Below are 21,842 nucleotides of genomic sequence, written 5' to 3'. Positions count from 1 at the left end.
TTTTCTTTTCTTAGCACAATTAGTATTTTTTTCTAGGTTTGTTTTAATGGCTAGAAGGTTACTAAACCATATTATTTTGTTTTATTTCCATCAAAATCCATTATGAAATTTTCAAGTTAGCCTGTTGTTGTTATGCTTTGGAACTGAATAAAAAGAAGTGCTCCTAGCAAGAATTTGGTCATGATACTCTTTCTACTATTGAGTATTTTTTATTCTTCATTTGCATGGTTTGGAAATGATGAAGTTTTGTGTATTTAGAAGGAAGGAAATTGCTTGAATGTTCTAATCTTTACTTAACTACCCCTATTTTGTGAAAATGCATAATGGATGTTTGTTGTAATGAGATAAGTACAACAAAGCTTCTGACAAGATTCTTAAAAAAAAAAATGAACTGACTTGTCCTTGTAAAAAAGAAAAGAAAAAAGGAATTCGTTTCCAAGTAAAAAAAAAATGAAAGCTTTTGACAAGATTCTTAAAAAAATAAATGAATTTGACTTGTCCCTGTAAAAAAAAAAAGGAATTCGTTTCCAAGTCAAAAAAAATAAAATGAAAGCTTTTGACAAGATTCTTAAAAAAAATGGATTTGACTTGTCCCTGTAAAAAGAAAATGATTTCATTTCCCAGTCAATTTTAGTTTTGCATTTCGCATATTATGCGACGAAATATAAAAGCTTGGAAAAGATAAGTAAAACAAAGTTTTTAACAAGATTCTTCAAAACAAATTGGAACTGACTTGTCCCTGTAAAATAAAAATAAATAAATAAAAAAAAGGAATCCGTTTCCAAGGTAATTTTTTAGTTTTGCATTTCGCAAATTATGCAACGAAATATAAAAGCTTGGAAAAGATAAGTACAACAAAGCTTCTGACAAGATTCTTAAAAAAAAAAATTGAACTGACTTGTCCCTATAAAAAAAAAGGAATCCGTTTTCAAGTCAAAAAAATGAAAGCTTTTCACAGGATTCTTAAAAAAAATGGATTTGACTTGTCCCTGTAAAAAAAAAAAAAGGAATCTGTTTCCAAGTAAAAAAAAATGAAAATTTCTGACAAGATTCTTAAAAAAAATGGATTTGACTTGTCCCTGTAAAAAGACAAGAATTCCGTTTCCAAGTCAATTTTAGTTTGCATTTCGCAGATTATGCAACGAAATATAGAAGCTTGGAAATGATAAGTAAAACAAAGCTTCTGACAAGATTCTTCAAAAAAAAAAATTGGAATTGACTTGTCCCTGTAAAAAAAAAGGAATCCATTTCCAAGCCAATTTTTTAGTTTTGCATTTCGCAAATTATGCAACGAAATATAAAAGCTTGGAAAAGATAAGTACAACAAAGCTTCTAACAAGATTCTTCAAAAAAAAATAAAAAATGGAACTGACTTGTCCCTGTAAAAAAAAAAAAAGGAATCCGTTTCCAAGTAAAAAAAAATGAAAGCTTCTGACAAGATTCTTAAACAAAAAATGGATTTGACTTGTCCCTGTTAAAAAAAAAAAAAGGGAATCCGTTTTCAAGTCAAAAAAAAAAAAGCTTCTGATAAGATTCTTAAAAAAATGGATTTGACTTGTCCCTGTAAAAAGAAAAGGAATCCGTTTTCAAGTCAATTTTAGCTTTGCATTTCGCAAATTATGCAACGAAATATAAAACCTTGGAAAAGACAAATACAAGAAAGCTTTTGACAAGATTCTTCAAAAAAAAAAAATGGAACTGCCTTGTCCTTGTAAAAAAAAAAAAAAATCTGTTTCCAAGCTAATTTTTTTGCTTTGCATTTTGCAAAGTTTGCAACGATATATAAAAGCTTGGATTTGACAAGTCCATGACGAAAAGCTATTTATAAACTTGGATTACTTCAATTTTTTATTTTACATTTCGTTGCATAAATATAACAAAATTTACATTATAAAGTATTCTAACCAGTCATTGTTATCGTCGGGTGAGCGTTTACAAGCAAGAGCCAATTTTTTTAGTTTTGCATTTCGCAAATTATCCAAAAGCTTTGGCTGATCATTTACAATCCATTTACTATCCAAAAAATGTCGAAGAATAAAGAGAACACTCCTGGAAGCTCTTCCTCACCCTTTGCTTGGGCATCCCCGGAAAACAGGAATGATAGCTTAAGTTCAAAGTCACCCAACAACGACGTTAGAACATGAGATCCATATGATTTTGAGATGGACATGTATAACCCACACATGCTTGACGAACGAGAAGATGATTTTCGGATGCTGAAAAAATCAGATCTATGTGAGTATTACTGCAGATTACGCTGTGAATGAAAGCATAGGTACCATGAGTCAAATAGGCTCATGAATGAGCTTGAGCAACTGGGGGCACCCAAGCCACATCGATTCTCAGTGTGTATGGAGCGTAGGGATATAGTAGAATATGAGGTAGCTGTGAAACAAATTCAAAAGGAGAATAATAAGATGTTGGTGAGACGTTGTAGGTATTATATCCTTAAGCTCGCTGAATAACAAGCTGCAACAACAAATCGCACGCTAACAGAACATGAAACAGTAAGTGTTTTAGCACACAAACTTTACAAATCGGATGATGACATGCCTAACGAACGCCCTTAGACGAACTATGTGTTATGTGTTTTAATTTTCAATTATAATGTAATTTTATGTTCATTCAATAAAGTGTTGTGTAAGTTTTATCAAACAATAAGTGTTAAATTAAAGACAAAATTAAACTCCACAATACAACAACAACAACCCAGTGAAATCCTACAACGTGGGGTCTAGGGAGGGTAGAGTGTACACAGACCTTACTCCTACCAAGGTAGGACGGCTGTTTCCGAAAGACCCTCGGCTCAATAAAAAACATAAAAAGAGGTCAGATAAGGCTAAGAAATTCACAACGATATGGAAATGAAGTAACGCAAGCGACACAGATAACATAGAATAATCAAAGCACAAGAAATAACAGATAATAGCATAAATCAGAGCACAAGAAATTATACTACGATAATGCGACTACTAATAAGACAGGATAATGAGACTATCTACTAACCTCCTACCCTAATGTAGGTACTCCTACCCTAATGTGGGTCCTCCAAACCCTCCTATCTAAGGTCATGTCCTCGGTAAGCTGTAACTGCGCCATGTCGTGTCTAATTACCTCTCCCCAATACTTCTTTGGCCTACCCCTACCTCGTCTGAAACCATCCATGGCCAACCTCTCACACCTCCGCACTGGGGCATCTGTGTCTCTCCTCTTCACATGCCCAAACCATCTCAATCTCGCTTCTCGCATCTTGTCTTCCACCGAGGCCACTCCCACCTTGTCCCGAATATCCTCATTCCTAATCCTGTCACTCCTGGTGTGGCCACACATCCATCTCAACATTCTCATCTCAGCAATTTTCATCTTTTGAACGTGAGAAATCTTAACTGGCCAACACTCCGCCCCATACAACATAGTCGGTCTAACCACCACTTTGTAGAACTTGCCCTTAAGTTGTGGTGGCACCTTCTTGTCACATAGCACTCCGGAAGCAAGCCTCCATTTCATCCACCCTGCCCCAATACGATGTGTGACATCATCGTCAATCTCCCCGCTGCCTTGCATAATAGACCCAAGATACTTGAAACTACTTTTCTTCTGGATGGCTTGGGTACCAAGCCTCACTTCCAAGCCAGCCTCCTGAGGAGCTTCACTAAACTTACACTCTAAGTACTCTGTCTTGGTCCTACTCAGCTTAAACCCTTTAGACTCCTGAGTTTGTCTCCAATCCTCTAGCTTAGCGTTAACTCCGCTACGAGTCTCGTCGATCAGGACTATGTCATCCGCGAAAAGCATACACCATGGCACCTCATCTTGAATTTTCCGCGTCAATCCATCCATCACCAAGGCAAATAAAAACAGACTAAGAGCTGATCCTTGATGCAACCCCATCACAACTGGAAAGTGCTCTGAGTCTCCTCCTACTGTCCTTACCCTGGTTTTGGCTCCCTCATACATGTCCTTGATCACCCTAATGTACGCCACAGGTACACCTTTAGCCTCCAAGCATCTCCATAGGATCTCTCTTGGAACGTGGTCGTAAGCCTTTTCTAGGTCGATGAATACCATGTGTAAGTCCCTCTTCCTCTCCCTATACTGCTCCACCAGTCTCCTTACAAGATGGATGGCTTCTGTAGTTGAGCTTCCCGGCATGAATCCGAACTGATTCTCTAAAATAGACACGCCTTTCCTCACCCTCATCTCCACCACCCTTTCCCACACTTTCATAGTATGGCTTAGCAACTTGATACCTCTGTAGTTGTTGCAACTCTAGATATCTCCCTTGTTCTTGTATAGAGGGACCATTACACTCGACCTCCATTCTTCAGGCATCATTGCCGTCTTAAAGATGACATTAAACAACCTAGTCAGCCACTCCAAACATGTCGGGCCCGCACTCTTCCAAAATTCCCCAGGAATCTCGTCAGGTCCGGTCGCTCTTCCCCTGCGCATCATACGAATAGCACCCTTAACCTCCTCGACCTTAATACTTCTGCAATACCCAAAATCGTGACGCTTTCCTGTATGTTCTAAATCTCCCAACACAATGTCTCTGTCCCCTTCTTCATTTAAGAGTTTGGAGAAGTATGACTGCCATCTCCGTCTAATGAGAGTCTCCTCTACCAATACTTTGCCATGCTCATCCTTGATGCATTTCACTTGAACCACATCACGTGCCTTTCTCTCCCTCGCCTTGGCTAGCCTGAACAATTTCTGATCCCCTCCTTTCTCTTCTAGTTCAGCATAAAGGCGTTCAAAAGCTGTCGTTTTTGCCGTCAAAACCGCCAACTTCGCCTCCTTCCTCGCCATCTTATAAAGTTTCCTATTTGTCCACTGCTCCACCTCATCCTTGCTTTCTATCAACTTCTCATACGCCACCTTCCCTTGAACTTCTCCATTCCACCACCAGTCCCCTCGATGCTGGCCACGACTACTTGTCGAGACCCCCAACACTTCCCTTGCTAACGCCCTAATGCAACTAGTCGTCCTATCCCACATACTTGTCGCATCCCCAGTACTATCCCAGGCCCCCATAACCTTCAATTTCTCTCCTATCTCCACGACACTAGTCATGATCAAACTCCCCCATCTGATCCTAGGTCGGTCATCCACGACCCTCTTCTTCCTTGTCATCTTGATCCCTAAATCCATTACCAAGAGCTTATGTCGGGTTGTAAGATAGTCGCTCGGAATGACCTTACAGTCTTTGCACAGACCTTTATCGTCCTTCCGAAGGAGTAAAAAGTCTATTTGGGTCTTAGCCACTGAACTACGGAAGGTTACCAAGTGCTCTTCCTTTTTTGGGAAACTCGAATTGGCTATCACCAACCCGAAAGCTCTTGCAAAATCCAAAAGTGAGACTCCTCCTCCATTCCTGTCCCCGAAGCCAAAGCCTCTATGCACATCATTATAACCTCCCGAAATAGGCCCGATGTGCCCATTGAAATCACCTCCCACGAATAACTTCTCAGTAGGCGGTATGCCTCCCACTAATTCGTCCAAATCCTCCCAAAAACGCCTCTTCTCCTCCTCGCCTAAGCCCGCTTGCGGCGCATATGCACTAATAATGTTCAAAGTGAGCCCTTCAACGACCACTTTAATCGACATCATCCTATCAGTGGCTCTCCTAACCTCTTCCACTTGGTCCCTTAAATCACTATCTACTAAAATGCCCACCCTATTTCTATACTTCGACCTACCAGAGAACCACAGCTTATACCCGTCTACCTCTTTAGCTTTAGGACCTACCCATTTAGTCTCTTGGACACAAGCTATATTAATCTTCCTCTTCTTAAGAATCTTAACTAGCTCTATGGACTTCCCCGTTAACGTCCCAATGTTCCAAGACCGTACTCTCAACCTATAGGCTCCTTTAACCCACTTACCCTTCCTAACCCTCGCCCCCGTCCCCAAACGAGAATATGACCCTAGTCTACCATCACTAACCAAAGCCACGGAAATAAGTATGAACTAATAAATTATTCAAAGGTCTAAAGTCAGCAAAATATAACTACAAGTGTATGGAAAAATAATGGATATGACAACCGGAGGTACCAACTCCAGTTGAACTGAACCTGGTTGTCGCCGGAAAACACTGTTCACGGTCGAGTTACTGTTCACTGCCGGAAAATGTTCACAAATACCTGAAAGGGAGAAGAGAATGGGGGGAAAAAAGAAGAAAAGAAAAATAAAAGAAAAAGGGAAAAAGGAGAGAGAAAGAGAGGGCTGGCCGGAAAAAGTCGCCGGCGATGGCGCAATGGCGTATTGGCAGCGCCAGAAGCAGATTAAAAAAAAGGAGAAAAAAAGGAGAAGAGAAGAAGAAGAGGAGAAGAAGAAAAGGAAAGAGAGAAGAAAAGTAAATCTAGCCGGAAAAGTGGCCGGCGTTACCTGGTCGTCGGCGTTACCTGAACAGTGGTGACGTATGGTCGCCGGACGGAGTGGCGGGTGGGCAGATCTGGGAGAGAGCAGAGGAGAGAGAAAGAGCAGAGGAGAGAGAACAAGGACGAAAACATATTGGTGAAGATTACATAAGATAACAAGAACATAGAACTCATGAAAAAACTTAAAAGCAAACAAGCACCAACAACTACTGAGTACGATTGGGGCAACGATTCTTGTTTTGACCGGTTTGCCTGCAAGTTCCGCACATCCTAGCCATGCGAGCAAGAGCAATATCCATTTCATTCCTCCTTCTAGTTGTTCTCTGGGCTCCAGAAGTTCACTCATATGCAGTGTTTGCAATTAAACGGAAGGGACTTGCAGGCCAATATGCCTCATCACCTAAGGGAGAAAACTTTCCATTGTATGTTTGCTTGTAATACCTACAACTGTAGTACTTCCTAGCATAGTCCTTAGGCTGAATTTTACGGATCCGACAGAATTTAATTGCATGGGAACATGACATGTGGTAGTTTTTTCACTTCCCACACGAACGCTTTTTTCCATTGTCAGAGACTTTATGGATATTTCCGCCCTTACCTTCGTGTGCAAATGTCAGAATCTCAAAGATCCCATTCGTAGCGTTGTAGTTCATCACATCAGTGTCCATGTTGGCCCTATCCCAATATTCATGGAACTTCTTATCAACACCGGGCGGCCAAGTCTTCTTATTTACCATTAGCAAAGCAGCAAGGGCGCTTCTTTTAACAAAACGATCAGCAAGATTTTTAAAGGTCATGCGAACCATGTCAGTAACAGATAATCCACGGGCTTTCTTCAATAAACCGTTGTAAGACTCAGAGACACTTGTCGTCATAGCCTGTCGTCATAGCCCCCTACCTATAACCACCGTCCTTATACAATGTCCATTTTTCTTTTGGAAGCTCGCTTAACCACATATGCGCTGGAGGTGACAAAGTTTTGATTTGTTGCATCCTCATTTGGTATTTCTTCTTTCTCATTTGGTATTTCTTCTTCTGGTGCTCTGTAGTAGCCAACCACATTAGGTTCTCAAGATTAGAGTTAAGAAACGTTTTTTTAAAGTTGCTTTTGAAATGTCGAACACAAAATCTATGGTGTGTGGTGGGTGGCTGTAACCATTCATGTGTCATTACACATTGCAAGATCCCTTGATGACGATCAGAAATTAATGACCTTTATATAATAATAAGAAATTATGTGATAACTCAAATTTAGGTAACCATAAAATTTACTCAAAAGTATCTTAAACAATTATGGTCTCCATATAATAAAATTGGTTTCAGATTTGATGAAAAACATAAAATGTGAAAAAAAGATGACAGAATAGCGAGGTAAACGAGGAAGGTTGAAACAGTAGATTGGGGAGAAGGTGGGTGAGATTATGTGGTGGTCCCGCACTATAAAGTTAATTAAATAACCTCTCACGCAACTAGCATAGCTGTGTCTCATCCAGAATAAAATTTTCCCTTACTCGATATTAGTTTGAATGAATCGAGGTCCAAAGCGTATAACAAATATCGAATGAAGAAAAAATAAAATTTAAGTATATATATTGCCAGTGTAAAAACTTTTTACACCATCTGGTTATTGTTACTTATTTTAACAAGTAATATACCTTATATTGTTACTTATTGTAGCATGTAACATATTTCATATTTAAGATTTCAAATCCCATTTTTTAAAAATTAAGTATACATATTATTTAGTAAATGATTCAATAATGTAAAAAGTTATTTATCACTTCTGCACCGAAAAGCCAATGGACGCTATCACTTCTCTTTTATTGGAATTTTATGTCAAATCTACTGGACCTAGAATGTACAATGATGTCTTGACTGTAATCCAGACACAATAGACAAGTATTTTGAGATGGAGGAGGTACCTTTTATGAAATTAAACAAATCAAAATATCTTATCAGTTCTGACTTCTAGTTAAGTAGCTGCATAATATTAATCCCTTGAAGTTTCCCCCAATTTCCAATTTCTAATTTCTCGGACTACTAAGGAATAACTTTTCTTTTCCTTGTAAAAATAGGTAATTAACTCCTCTTAGGCTGTATGAAGTAGTTAATTTTTATAAATTTTCTCTTAAACAAAAGAACATTGGTAGGTGAAGACCCAGCTTTGTCTTTCATTAAAAAAAAAAAGAAAAAAAAAAAAAGAAGAAGCTAAAATAGGGTATCTAAGCACCTATCAAGTGCTAATTTTTATTTAAGAGAAAACTTCCATATTTGGAAATAATAGTCCCTCCGTCCACTTTACTTGTATACTTTAACATAAAAAAAATATATATTCTTTTTTAATGTTTTGCCTCTAACATTAATTAACTATTTCTCAAAACTTAAGGCTATACAACAAGAGGCGGACTCAGGATCTTAAGATGGCGGAGGCACCATTATCTTAACATCAGTGGTGAAAATACAAGTATATAAGTGAAAAGAAATTATGTTGGAGCCGAGATTTGATCTCAAGTGGTGACCAGTGAGCACTCCTACCAACTGAATTACTTTTACAATTATGTTTGAGAGATCCTTTTAAAATATATCATAGTTTTTCAAGGTATATAAATATACATATATAGGTTTTTTTTTTTAAAGTTAGGAGGGACACGTGTCCCCCCACCCAACATGTTGAGTCCACCCCTGTATACAACAATTAATATGAGTTACTATGCTCCCGCTATGCACAGAATTCGAAGAAAAGCTAAAATAACAATTAATATTGATATTATGATAAAATACGCACTTCATTATTAATACGGGCCAGAAGTAAGCCCCATGGGGCTATTTTACCTGAGAGTTGCTAAATTGCCACACTAATTTAATTTAAATTTGGCCACACTTATGTAAAAACCACCATAACATCTACTATACAATTTTAAATTAAGATAAACTTTGAGAAGAAAAGATAGAAATGACATTAAGTAAGCATAAATTATTAAATTTGAACTAAATAATCATATAAATTTACTTTATTTGGACCATTGTAATCAAAATATTGTGGCCAAAAGACTTTATTCTTTAATTTATACTCTAACAAAATAAAATAGTAAGGTATCTAGCACCTTCCAGTGGACTTTTTCTTTTATTTAAGCGAAACTTATGGGAAATAACTACTCAATAATTAATTGGTGGGTCCCCCTCAAGATGAAGCAAATGGACAGTAATGTATTGGAACCCGGAAAATTTTATTTTGGATGAGACACAGCTATGTTAGTTATGTGAGGGGATTATTTAATTGCCTTTATAGTACGGGACCGACAACATAATCTCACCCCCACTTACTCCTCGGTTCTCCCCAATCTACTATTTTAAACACGAGTTGGTCTGCCTCGCACATTGTAAAACTTTTCAGAGAATGCTATCTCAATTATCACCCAATTCTTTCCCATTTCATCAAATTTCAAAGAGCTATGGAAAGTTACTTTGTAAGTAATTTTAGGTTTAATTGAGTCTAATTATATGATTTTAGCATATTTATCTTATCGAGTAACCAATGAAGTAATTATTTTGTCAGTTAATAATTGGGTGTGATTGAGAAAAAGTAACTGCACTCTTCAATTCTTAAAAATGGAGGTTGAGAATTGTTGATAATTACATATTGTAATTATAATTTTTTTTTGTTTTACTATTAATTTCTGTTCTTTAAAAAAATCTATTCTAAATATTTCTATTATATTTATTCATTTTCTTTCTATACCCCTACTTGGTACAATAGTACATCTGTGCACTGTGTTGGCGGAAGAATGGGAAGATTGCTTTAATGAATATTTATTCTTGCTCTAATCATTTTTATTCTTATCGTATTATTCTTCATTGTGAACGCCTTTAATTATTCTTTTTGTCCCAAAATAAATGTTATTTCAGTAAAAATTACGTTCATTAAGAAATCAATAAATACAATGTTGAGTTTACTAAACTATCCCTATCTATTAGATGATTTTTTATTTTATAATTGTGCAATATTAGAGAAGACTATTTGTTTAATGCTAACGGCATATTTGGAAATATTTGTAATTTTTTGGTCTTAAATTCCTAAAGTGATATTTATTTTGAATAACTTTTTTACTTGCTAAAATGACACGGCAGAGGTAATTAGTTACGGTAATACTAATTTCAGGACATTACTAATTCTTTCACTGTTTTTTGTTGTGTATTTTACATTTTGTGCAATCAAATGACTTGTGTAAACAAACTAAAAAATAAAAGCATTTTTGTCAAGCTGCCAAATGAGATTATTGATTAGTAAGGGAGGTTAGTGTAGGTTATGGGAGGTGTATTGGGGGTGGCGGGGGGGAGGGGTGTTGAAGCGGTTAATACCGGAGAGAGAGAAGCAGTAGAACCCACAATGTGTACTTTTCAATAAAAACCCTCAGGCCCTCACCTACCATGAAATTTTCCAGAGGTATCTAACACCTTCCAATGTACTTTTATTCAAGAGAAAATTTATGGAAACTAACTAATAATTGATGGGTCCCTTGATGCATGTAGCAAATCGATTGTAATGTTATGGACCCCATAGCTTCTAAAAGTTTTACGCCGGGTGAGGCACAAATATGACGTGACATGTGAGGGTGACTTTTTCTTAAAAAATAGTGCGTGGGTCTCACCTCTCTTACCTACTCCATGCTTTATCCTTAGTATTGTTTCTTTCTCCAACCACAGTAAAACTCTACCGTCCTTTTCCACCCATCAGACGTACCCCGTCCTTCCCGCGAGTTCGGAATTTAATTGACCCACTAAAAATTTAAGTGAACAAAAATATTCCCAAAAAACAAAATTGGTATAAAAGTATCTTTAGCGCAGTATTTTACTATTGAGCAGGCCTATATTTTATCTTTTCCATGTGACTGCGGAGCAGGCTCAGTATTTTACTGCGCTAAAAGTACTTTTGTACCAAAAAAAATTTTGAGATATTTTTGTTCACTTGAATTTTTATTGGGTCATTTTGGTTCCGGACTCTCCTCCCCCTCCACTTTAATCTTTTTCTTTTTTCTCTACCGTTGGAGGCACTATATATTAGACTCCAACCATGATTTTCTCACTTTTCTGCCTTTGGTCGTGGTTCTTTTTTCGGCTTATTTATTTATTTATTTATTTCATGCATATATTAATTTATCTTCTACATTTGATACAATTGAACGCATAATTCTTTATGCGCAATAAAATTTATGTGTAACAAATTATTAAATTTAATAAATCGTATATATGTATATAAAAATACAATGTCTTTAATGTTAATAATTTTAAAATTAAACTTATAAAATTTAAATCCCGAATTCACCTCTCATAATTGGTACAAGTGGTACTTCCGTGTCAGGGAGGTTACTTTAATGTGGTTCTCGGATACAATTTATACTTAATAGATTAAATTTAACATTATATTTTATTCTTATCATTAGCCTTCTCCATTTTAAATGACTTCAGCTATATTCCAGAAATTCTAATCATGAACATTACTTATTCTTTCATCTTGCCTTGTTGTGTTATTAACTTGTGCAATCAGATGGCTGTAAACAAACTTGGAAAAATAGTACGCAGTTGTCAAGCTTCCGGATGATAGTGTAAGTTATTTGCGTTTTAGAAAAGGCGGGGGGGGGGGGGGGGGGGGGGGAAGGGGGGAGTGGGAGGGGTTTGTTGAATGGAAGAAGCGGTGGTAGCCTGGTAGGTGAACAAAAAAAAGAACTGAAAATGGAGAATGTGGGACCCATATTGTACACTTGTCAATCAATTGAGGCCCTCACACAAGTATGACATGGCATAACTCACACATAGTAAAGTTTTTGGCTTAATACCCAGATGGACCCTTAAACTTGGCATGTTTTGTAAGATAGACATATAAACTTATAAGGTGACCAGATAGACACTTAAACTTACTCAAAGTGTATTTTTCAAGTTTTTCGGTTGTTTTGAAAACAAAAACTATATTTTTCAAACACTCACAATTTTCATGGCCAAACAAGCCCTAAATATATCACAAAATATTTTTTTTAAAATGCAAAAATAAGGCAAACGCATATACATGATACTATAAATGTGCACTTAAACCAATAAATACTCGCTAATCGCAATTTTGCAGCTTTCAAGTAACTCGGTTTTTTTTTTTACACTTGAATAATTAAAAAACAATAACTTTAACCAATAAAAATCCTTAAAAAAAGAAATTTCAAATTAAGAAATTTCTTTTTTTTAAGGATTTTATTCTCGGCTTTACAGTTTTCTTAATTTGAAATTTTTTTTACACTTGAAATACTGAACTTAGAAATTTCTTAATTTGAAATTTCTTTTTTTAAGGATTTTTATTGGTTAAAGTTATTGTTTTTTAATTATTCAAGTGTAAAAAAAAATCCGAGTTAATTGAAAGCTGCAAAATTGCGATTAGCGAGTATTTATTGGTTTAAGTGCACATTTATAGTCTCATGTATATGCGTTTGCCTTATTTTTGCATTTTAAAAAAAATATTTTGTGATATATTTAGGGCTTGTTTGGCCATGAAAATTGTGAGTGTTTGAAAAATATAGTTTTTGTTTTCAAAACAACTGAAAATCTTGAAAAATACACTTTGAGTAAGTTTAAGTGTCTATCTGGTCACCTTATAAGTTTATATGCCTATCTTACAAAACATGCCAAGTTTAAGGGTCCATCTAGGTATTAAGTCAAAGTTTTTCGTTATTTACTGACAAAATAATTGCTTGATTGGTTACACGATAAGATAAATATGCTAAAATTATATAATTATACTCAACTAAACCTAAAATTACTTAGAGCCCGTTTGGATTGACTTATAAGTTGCTTATAAGCTATTTTCCGATTTTTTGAGTGTTTGGCTGCCAACTTAAAGTCATTTTGTACTTAAAATAAGCTCAAAACAATAATTGGGTTCATTTAACTTAGTTTATCTAAAGTAACTTATAAGCTGTTTTCAGCTTATAAGCCAAAAAAAATAAGTTAAATTATTTTAATTTATTTTTTTAGCTTATAAACTATTTGAAGCTTGTAGGCATAAGTCCATCCAAAAAGCCCTTACAAAGTAACTTTCCATAACTCTTTGAAATTTGATGAAATGGGAAAGAATTGGGTGATAATCGAGATAGCATTCTCTGAAAAGTTTTACAATGTGCGAGGCAGACCAACTCATACTTTTTTACCATTAAGAAGAGGTAGTTGAGGCTCACTTTCGTCGTCGGGTGGGCCCCTCTTCTTAATAGTAGAAACAACAACAAAATAAATTGTGGGCCCCTCTTCTTAATAGTAAAAAAATAATAATTAATATTAAAAAAAAATTATGAGTCTCATATATATTTAAAAAAAATTATGGGCTCCATATATATTACATAAGAACTAATATTAAAAAAAATAGTGCAAATTAATAATGTCAAAAAAAAAAGTGCACCTCCTATTAAAAAATCAAACAATATTCATGTAATTTCCAAAGTATCTCATTAAGTCAATAATGATGGATTCATTGCCACGTGCGTATTCATAGCAAACACTAATATAATAAAGTTTTAAATACGGAGTACACTCTACAATGTTATATTAATCGTGTTTTGAACATAGTATCCCATATTGACAAAATCAAGCAATATATATATAAAAAAAAAGTGAATCTCATATTAAAAAACAAATAATGTCAAAAAAAAAAGTGCAAAAAAAAATTGTGGGCCCCATAATTCTAATATATATATATATATATATATATATATATACGCATAAAGATAGTGTAAATTAATAATGTCAAAAAAAAAAAGTGCACCATCCCATATTAAAAAATAAACAATGTTAAAAAAAAGTGCAAAAAAAAAATTGTGGGCCCATAATTCTAATATATATATATATATATATATATATGCATAAAGATAGTGCAAATTAATAATGTAAAAAATAAAAGTGCACCCCATAAATTGTGGGCCCCTCTTCTTAATATTAGAAATAACAACTAATATTTTAAAAAATAATTGTAGGCCCCATATATATTAAAAAACAACTAATATTAAAAATATAGTGCAAATTAATAATGTCAAAAAACAAAATTGCACCCCTATTAAAAAATCAAACAATATTCATGTAATTTCCAAAGTATCTCATTAAGTCAATAATGATGGATTCATTGCCATGTTCGTATTCGTAGCAAACACTAATATAATAAAGTTTTAAATACGGAGCACAAACTACAATGTTATATTAATTGTGTTTTGAACATAGTATCTCATATTGACAAAATCAAGCAATATATTTAAAAAAAAAAAAAAAAAAGTGAATCTCATATTAAAAAAACAAATGTAAAAAAAAAGTGAAAAAAAAATTGTGGGCCCCATAATCTAATATATATATATATATATATATATATATATATATATATATATATATATATATATATATATATACATAAAATAGTGTAAATTAATAATGTCCAAAAAAAAGTACACCTCATATTAAATATATATATATATATATAATTATGGGGCCCACAAATTTTTTTTGCACCTTTTTTTTTATATTGTTTGTTTTTTTAATATGAGATTCACTTTTTTTTTTTTAATATATTACTTGATTTTTCAAGTAATATATTAAAAAAAAAAAGGTGCAAAAAACATTTGTGAGCCCCATAATTATATATATATATATATATATATATATATATATATATATGCATAAAAATAGTGCAAATTAATAATGTATAAAAAAAAAGTTCACCCCTATTAAGAAATCAAACAATATTCATGTAATTTCCAAAGTATCTCATTAAGTTAATAATGATGGATTCATTGTCACATGCGTATTCGTAGCAAACACTAATATAATAAAATTTTAGATACGAAGCACAAATTACAATGTTATATTAATCGTATTTCGAACATAGTATATATATATATATATATATAAATATAATATAATCTGAAGTGTTGGGCTCGTGCGCACCACGGGCATAAGCCATCATGTTTAAAATAGTAGATTGGGGAGAACCGAGGAGTAAGTGGAGGTGAGATTATGTTGTCGGTCCCGTACTATAAAGGCAATTAAATAATTCCCTCACATAACTAATATAGCTGTGTCTCATCCAAAATAAAATTTTCCGGGTTCCATAACGTTCCTGTCGATTTGCTTCATCTTGAGGGGGACCCATCAATTAATTATTGAGTAGTTAGTTCCCATAAGTTTCGCTTAAATAAAAGAAAAAGTCCACAGGAAGGTGCTAGATACCATACTATTTTATTTTGTTAAAGTATAAATTAAAGAATAAAGTCTTTTGGTCACAATATTTTAATCACAATAGCCCAAATAAAATAAATTTATATGATTATTTAGTTCAAATTTAATAATTTATGCTTACCTAATATCATTTTTATCTTTTCTTCTCAAAGTTTATTTTAATTTAAAATTGTATAATAGATGTTATGGTAATTTTTACATAAGCGTGGTCAAATTTGGATCAAATTGGTGTGACAATTTAACAACTCTCATGTAAAATAGCCCCATAAGGCTTACTTCTAGCCCGTATTAATAATGAAGTGTGTATTTTATCATAATATCAATATTAATTGTTATTTTGGCTTTTCTTTAAATTCTGTGCATAGCGGGAGCATAGTGCACCGGACTTGTCTATTGTGTCTGAAGTACAGTCAAAGCATCATTGTACATTCTAGGTCCAGTAGATTTGACATAAAATCCAATAAAAGAGAAGTGATAGCGTTCATTGGCTTTTCGGTGCAGAAGTGATAAATAACTTTTTACATTATTGAATCATTTACTAAATAATATGTATATTTAATTTTTAAAATATAAGATTTCAAATCTTAAATATGAAATATGTTACATGTTACAATAAGTAATAATATAAGATATATCACCTGTTACAATAAGTAATAATTGACTGGGAAATGAAATCCTTTTCTTTTTACAGGGACAAGTCAAATCCATTTTTTTAAGAATCTTGTCAAAAGCTTTCATTTTATTTTTTTTGACTTAGAAACGGATTCCCTTTTTTTTTACAGGGACAAGTCAAATTCATTTATTTTTTTAAAAATCTTGTCAGAAGCTTTCATTTTTTTTAACTTGGAAACGAATATTTTTTTTTCTTTTTTACAAGGACAAGTTAGTTCATTTTTTTTTTTTAAGAATCTTGTCAGAAGCTTTGTTGTACTTATCTCATTACAACAAACATCCATTATGCATTTTCACAAAATAGGGGTAGTTAGGTAAAGATTAGAACATTCAAGCAATTTCTTTCCTTCTAAATACACAAAACTTCATCATTTCCAAACCATGCAAATGAAGAATAAAAAATACTCAATAGTAGAAAGAGTATCATGACCACATCCTTGCTAGGAGCACTTCTTTTTATTCAGTTCAAAAGCATAACAACAACAGGCTAACTTGAAAATTTCATAATGGATTTTGATGGAAATAAAACAAAATAATATGGTTTAGTAGCCTTCTAGCCATTAAAACAAACCTAGACAAAATACTAATTTTGCTAAGAAAAGAAAAGCTCATAAAAAATATCACAACCAGTAGCAAGTTGGAGCAAACTAGCTATAACAAATTAAAACAAAATCCACCCATTATCACAGTACGAGTTAGCAAAAACTGAACAAAATCTACAAAAACTCTATTGTTGTTATATTTTTCACATTTCTTATCAATTTTTTTTTTTTTTTAAAAATACCTGATCATCAGTTAAGTTGTCTAAAACATTCCTACAAACTACTAGCACAGCTCGGGCCTCGCTTTCACGAACACCACGACGAGTCCACTTCTGCGTAAATACCATATCTCATTTGTTTACTCTTAGAGGAAGAAGTAATGGCTACATCGGGATAATTCGCTGCCAAGCCCAAACCTGTATAAGTAAATTTAAATATATAAATATTTTTTGAATTAAATAAAATAACACGAAAATACACATGAAAATTGTGTTGTTATGGCTGGGTTTCGATAATGCGCTAATATTGTCGTGCAAGCCATCCGACAGTATTATAATTTTTAAGATTTATAAACAAATTATAATACTAGGAGATCTAATAGATTATTTATAAGACAACAGAGAAGTTGCCTGTTTAAACGTGTATCAAGCAATACTTTTAAATTATTAGCATGATAACTCAAGGAAATCTGGTTAGCTGGCATTTAGATATATACACAAATATTAATAATCCAGATTGCATTATATACAGTGGCACATTTAGTGGTTATAATAAAGCTCAAGTTTCGATTTTTCATTTTTCAAAATTTGGGTAATGGTGGTTATAAGAATGCTGCTTGATCTCTTATTTCTACTGAAGTAGGGCAATATAATATTGAAATTCACATACCTGTAACAAAGCAATAAATCCACAAGCATCATGGTTATTACACATCGAAGCACGACATAGACAATTGTACAAGTATGATAATGTCGCTGCTCCCCAAGCTTTCCCGCCGATTGCATCAAGGTCTATTATGTCAAGCAAAAAGAGTAAACTGAGCAATGAACCAGTATTATCAGGGAATATCGGGCCACCAGTCAGCCAAAGCAGGTAAAACCTGACCCTCTTTTGCACCACAGACTCATCAGTGTGTTCATCAATAATATCATTCGAGGCAATCAAGGTTTCCAAATGATTAGATAATTTTGTTATTATCAACAAGCTACTACCTTTAATTGCTTCTTCTTCGGGCAACCAACCAGTAAGCTCGTACATCAATTCCCGCCACCTTGATTTAGTTATTTTTCTAACATTACTCTGCACCAATGGGTGGCCATCCACGGGAATGCCATATAAGACCTCGACATCCTGTAATGTGATGGTACATTCGTTAGTCCGCGTATGAAATGTATGCGTCTCTGGACGCCATCTCTCAATAAGTGCAGTGATGATTCCTTCATCATACTGCACATCACCTACTGCTAAAACTCCCCTAAATCCACACCTCTCAAGGTAATTAAGGATGCGATTATGTAAAGGGTGTTGCTTCACGTAATTCCAGAATTCATGATTCACACGACGTATAGTTAAACACGCGTCCTGTCCAGTCAATTTCCCATCCCACACAGCCTGGGATCGATGATGTTGCTGGAGTATTAATGTTATAGCCCGCATTTTGTACATTCGAATAATTCAAGATAATTGCGGGGAGTTAAGGGCAAGGCTATATTTTGATCTTGTTTAACACACAAGTTGCTTATGAAAATTTTGATGTGGAAATATTAAGAAAGGCTAGGGGTAAAAAGGGAAATTCACAAGATGGCCCATGGAAATATTGAGGAAGGCGAAGGGAAAATTTAGAATTTGGAGAATAATTTTTCATGAATTACAAAACAAAAAAAAAGTAGTGGGCTTGAATTCATGAGCCAAGTGGCCGGCCAAGTTGGGAGTGGGCCTTGGCCCAAACAAATGAATTATATATGTGTGTATTATATGACTAATTGGTCATATTCTCATCTTCAACTTAAGAGAGTTCAAGAAACTTGTGGAAGACAAAAAGAAAAGGGCCATTCGGCCATAGCTCACCAAAAGTGACCCCTTGAGAAATTTGATCAAAAATTATTTTCTTCTAGTATTCCTACTAATTTGAAGGTCCTCTTTAACGTGGTATAATTGTTGGAGCAAGAAGACCTCTTTTTGTTGCAAGTCCATAATTCTAGCCAAGAGGGAAATTAAGGGAAAAAGGTAAGAATTTATGTTATGGCTGGTTGTGTGTGTTGTAGTATGTAGAAATGGATGAAATTCATGAAGTATGTGTGTAGTGGTGGTGGCCGAATAGGGCTATGTTGATAGGATGTGATGAATTGATTTTCTTTAGTATTTGGATTGTTGTTGTTGTGGGTTCCATGAAGAAAATGAAGGTTGGATGGCTTGAAATGAATTTTTAATTGTTTGTGGATTGTTGAAGAAGTTAATGTGACACTAGCATGAATTCTTATATTGTATGAATGATGTTGTTAATATGTAGATTGTTGACGTAGTTCATGAATTTAAAAGAAAGAAATGAATTGTTGTTGCATTTGGAAGGAAAGAAAATATGTTGTTATTGTTCTTATTGAATTTGGAAGGTTTCGGGTGGAGTGGAGTATTGATTAGACTATCTTGAATATTATGCGGATTGTTTGAAGTATTCTTGAATGTTGTTTGAATGGTTTCGGATTAGTACTTGAATATGTGAGCAATTATGAATTGAACATAAATGAAACGCCGTCGAAGTTTATAGAAAGAAGTTGCTAACGTTGGGATGCGTTTTGAAATGGTTGTTGAAATTGTTAGAATGACTGTTGGTATTGTTATTGATAATTTGGCCGAGTTAGATTCTCGGGGGGTGGTGTATTTACAGGGGAAATGCTGCCGAAATTTCGGCAGAATATAAATGAATTCATTTGAAGGACTAAGACAAGCATATGTCGATGAGTCTAATGATTATGCCAAATCTCTTGAATGTAGACTAGCAAGCTTGGACGAATAAGTGTAGCTAATTGGACGAGGGATAGGTATGTAAAGCCTAACCTTTCTTTCTTTTGGGAATGTCCTAGAGCTAAGTAAGGTATGATACGTATCTTGGGGTAATTCTATTCTTGATTCCGAGCTTGTTTACGATTCTTATTCACTTCTTGATATGAGTATGCTTAGTATAGTCGAGATTATTAGATGATTGAATAACGAGCAAAGCATAAAGGGTTTTTGTTTTTAAAAGAGTTCTATAAGTATTAATGTCCCTAACTTTCGTAGACAGTCTCGGATTGCTTTAAAACGTTCGTAGAGGTTTCTATAATGAATAATGTTCCTAACTTTTGTATGCTAACTCGGATTGTTTTGGAAACAAAGCGTAACGATACCCATAATGGATCCATTCCTAGATGTAGGATATCCTGAGTTCTTCGACCTCTTAAGCCCGAAGGGGCATTCTCAAGCTGTGTGATTTCATAATGTTGTCTAAATCCCGAAGGGGACGTTCATAAGGTCTTTCTCTTAACTATGCATTTTACGTTTAAATTTGTGAGTCTCGAAAGAGACAAATGAAAAGGGTTTGATTGCATACATGATGCCCATAATAGTTTTTTTTTCTAGATGATTTCATGACGCGACTGAGCGTGTTATATAACGTATGGCCTCGGCTTAAGTCTGAGTGTGCTATGGCCTCAGATTATGTCTGAGCGTGTTGTATAACATATGGCCTCAGTTTACGTTATGCCAATTGAGTTGTGCATATGGTTTCACTAATAATTTCGAGGAAGTTAGTTTTATACTAAAGGAAACATAAAGTTAGATTTGAATAATGTCCATAACTTTCTTATGCTAACTCGGATTGACTTGAAACGTGTTTATGATTTTACTAATGATTTCGAGAAAACTAGTTTTATACTAAAGAAAATATAAAGTTTGATTTCCAAAACCACTACGAAGGGGGTGCGAGATTTTACTAATTAATTCTTCAAAACCACTCCGAACGGGGTGCGAGGTTTTACTATTTCGTTCCATTTACGACTTATGTTTGCATTTCATACCATCATTATTATTATTATGCCCGAAGGGGCCAGGATCATTATTATTATGTCGGGACCGGCATGCCCGAAGGGGCCAGGGTAGTATTATGTCGGAACCGGCATGCCCGAAGGGGCCATCATTATTATTATGCCGGAAGCGGCATGCCCGAAGGGGCCATCATTATTATTATGCCGAAAGCGGCATGCCCGAAGGGGTCATCATTATTATTATGCCGGAAGCGGCTGCCCGAAGGGGCCATCCTTATTATTATGCCGGAAGCGGCTGCCCGAAGGGGCCATCATCATTATTATGCCGGAAGTGGCTGCCCGAAGGGGCCATCGTTATTATTGAGCCGGAAGCGGCTGTCCGAAGGGACTATTGTGATATTATTTGTATACTGTGGGTTCTAGAATTTGTGTATGCTATGTTTATGTTGTGTATGCTAGAGATTGTGCAAAGTACTATATGGCATGGTTCAAAATGTTGTTCCAGGTACTCCCGGGTTGCTTCTAAACTTGTTTACTATTATGCTTCTCTTTGTTTATGATTCAGTAATGCTTTACATATTCAGTACATATTCCGTACTGACCCCCTTTCTTCGGGGGCTGCGTTTCATGCCGCGCAGGTGCATACAGATGAGTAGAGGATATTGCCAGAAGATGTTCCAATTGAATTGGTGAGCTCCATTTCCTTCCGGAGTGTCGCCGAGTCAGAGTACTTACGCTATGATATTTCGTCTATATTAGAGACTTTGCAGACAGCGTCCTGTGGTACGTTTGTCGAGATGTCGACAGAGTAATGTCAGCTGAACCGTTGGTGTATGTTAAAAGAGCATGTATTTTAGATGATTTCAATTGGGTTAAAGTACTTATTTGATTGAAAGTTTTCATAATCTTTATAAAGATAATGACCTCTATTTGGAAAAGTTTCATGTTTTTAAAAGTTTTTGAAATAACAGGTTTTG

General features: G+C 34.7%; 1 protein-coding gene across 1 annotated transcript; it reads right to left on the bottom strand.

The window, feature by feature from the left end:
• Nucleotides 1-16,278: 16,278 nt before the first annotated feature.
• On the bottom strand, nucleotides 16,279-18,502 carry LOC132637819 (serine/threonine-protein phosphatase 7 long form homolog). The gene is made up of 2 exons (XM_060354851.1): nucleotides 17,735-18,502; nucleotides 16,279-17,262 (listed from the first exon to the last, which is right to left on the bottom strand). Exons 1-2 carry the CDS (start codon nucleotides 18,500-18,502, stop codon nucleotides 17,230-17,232), a joined length of 801 nt encoding a protein of 266 aa, XP_060210834.1. The 3' UTR covers nucleotides 16,279-17,229.
• Nucleotides 18,503-21,842: the final 3,340 nt, after the last annotated feature.

This window comes from Lycium barbarum, chromosome 4, assembly GCF_019175385.1.
Source record: "Lycium barbarum isolate Lr01 chromosome 4, ASM1917538v2, whole genome shotgun sequence".
Lineage (NCBI taxonomy): Eukaryota > Viridiplantae > Streptophyta > Magnoliopsida > Solanales > Solanaceae > Lycium > Lycium barbarum.
This window is presented reverse-complemented; position numbering and strand designations above follow the sequence as displayed.